Source organism: Xenopus laevis, chromosome 6L (genome assembly GCF_017654675.1).
Source record: "Xenopus laevis strain J_2021 chromosome 6L, Xenopus_laevis_v10.1, whole genome shotgun sequence".
Lineage (NCBI taxonomy): Eukaryota > Metazoa > Chordata > Amphibia > Anura > Pipidae > Xenopus > Xenopus laevis.
This window is the reverse complement of record NC_054381.1, coordinates 25,693,896-25,695,664: the sequence shown is the minus strand read 5'-3', so window position 1 is coordinate 25,695,664 and position 1,769 is coordinate 25,693,896. Positions and strand designations below refer to the sequence as shown.

Sequence of the window (1,769 nt, the reverse complement as noted above, 5' to 3'; positions counted from 1 at the left end):
TTATTTTTACTCGGGATGTACCACTGTGTGGCAGCTGAGGGGGGTACATCCAGTCACACACACATTACTATATAAACAAGCAGGAGCGAGAGAGAGATACAGTAGCAGCATTGGCTTCTCTCATAAACACACGCCGCCTCCTTCAGCATGCCCGCCTTCTCCTGCCTCCCCAGCACGGCGCTCAGCGCTCACACCCACTTAGAGCCCATGTGCACCCCGGAGAGGATCGTGCCCATCCGCCTCCTGCAGCGAAGCCCTAAGGGGCAGCAACGCTACATCTCCGAAGCCAGAATGCACCTGTCTGCACCCCAGGAGCAAGCCCTACCTCCCGCCCAGCAGCAGCAGCCGCCGCCCTCGGATCTCCATGCCTGGCTCAGCGACATGGTGCAGGAGACTATCCCCAGGCCCGACAAGATCGCGGCGCCCATAGAAGACCAATGTTACGAAAGTAACGACAGCGGCTATTGTTACCCAGAAAGCTCGGAGACGACGCCCGCCCCATCCCAGGCTGGAAGCAGCGAGCGTCTGGCCTTGCATCTGGCCGAGGTGGATAAACAGGACAAGTACCTACGGGAGGAGCAGCGCTACCGCTTCTATATCATCCCCGACGGAAACTGCCTGTACCGAGCCGTGTGCAAAGCGATGTACGGAGAGCAGAGCCTACACGCCGAGCTGCGGGAGCGCACCGTGCACTACGTGGCCGACCACCTGGACCTTTTCAACCTCATCATCGAGGGCGACATTGGAGAATTCCTCATCAACGCCGCCCAAGATGGGGCCTGGGCCGGATACCCGGAGCTGCTGGCCATGAGTCACATGCTGGAGGTGAACATCCGCCTGACCACCGGGGGCAGACCCGAGTGTCCCACCGTCTCCACCATGGTGCATCGAATCGGAGGCGAGGATCCCACCCGGCCCAGTATCTGGCTCAGCTGGCTGAGTAACGGCCACTACGATGCGGTATTCGAACAGCCTCTGCCCAACCCCGAGTACGAGAGGTGGTACCGGCAGCAACAAGCGCAGAGGCTACGGGACGAGGAACTGGCCAAATCTATGGCGGTTTCCCTCTCCAAAATGTACATCGAGCAGAACCCTCCTTGTTCGTGACATGGAGCATCATAATCATGGCGGCAGGCTTCCCTGATCAACTGGCGTACGTATTAAAGGGCAAGCAGGCTGGACACACAGCAGTGTTGGGGCCCTTGCCTCCAGGGGCCCTTTTATAAGCACCACCTCCCTGGATGTGGATTTACTTTCACTTCACACTTTAAAAGGAATGAACTTGGCACCACTAGACCAAAGGCCTCAAATTTCCACTGTATCCAGGGTCTGGAGCAGAGAATACCACAGTTTTGCTCTTTGTGTACCAGTCCAGGAAAAGAACAAGATTTTTGGAAGCCTGGTTCTGCAGCAGAAGCGACATATGCACGTTTGTACCATTAGGGTTGCCACCTTTAATGGAAAAAAAATACCGGCCTTCCTATAGTTTTATGGTTTTTCCCTATAAATAACATTGGCATCAAGCGACATTTTTACCGGCCAGGCGGCAACCCTATTAGCAGCTGACTGATAGCAGCCCTGCTTTGGACTTTGTTGAGTACCAGGACTCCAGTGGAAGTTTGCTGCACTTTATAAACCTTCTCATTTGCCACTGACTTGATGCCTTAACTCAGGGATGTCCTACCTACAGCTAGGGTTGCCACCCGGCCGCTATTTTACCGGCTTAGCAGTTAAGGGTTAGTTCACACGAGGAGATTAGGGGAGATTTT

The 1,769-nt window shown here is 55.1% G+C and overlaps 1 protein-coding gene across 1 annotated transcript; it reads left to right on the top strand.

Moving 5' to 3' along the window:
* otud1.L (OTU deubiquitinase 1 L homeolog) lies at positions 1 to 1,458 on the top strand. The gene has a single exon (XM_018267263.2). It carries the CDS (start codon positions 148 to 150, stop codon positions 1,105 to 1,107), a length of 960 nt encoding a protein of 319 aa, XP_018122752.1. The 5' UTR covers positions 1 to 147; the 3' UTR covers positions 1,108 to 1,458.
* Positions 1,459 to 1,769: the final 311 nt, after the last annotated feature.

What these genes read in the sequence shown, in the direction of transcription:
- otud1.L (XM_018267263.2), top strand. Translation starts at nt 148, where the DNA reads ATGCCCGCCTTCTCCTGCCTCCCCAGCACGGCGCTCAGCGCTCACACC.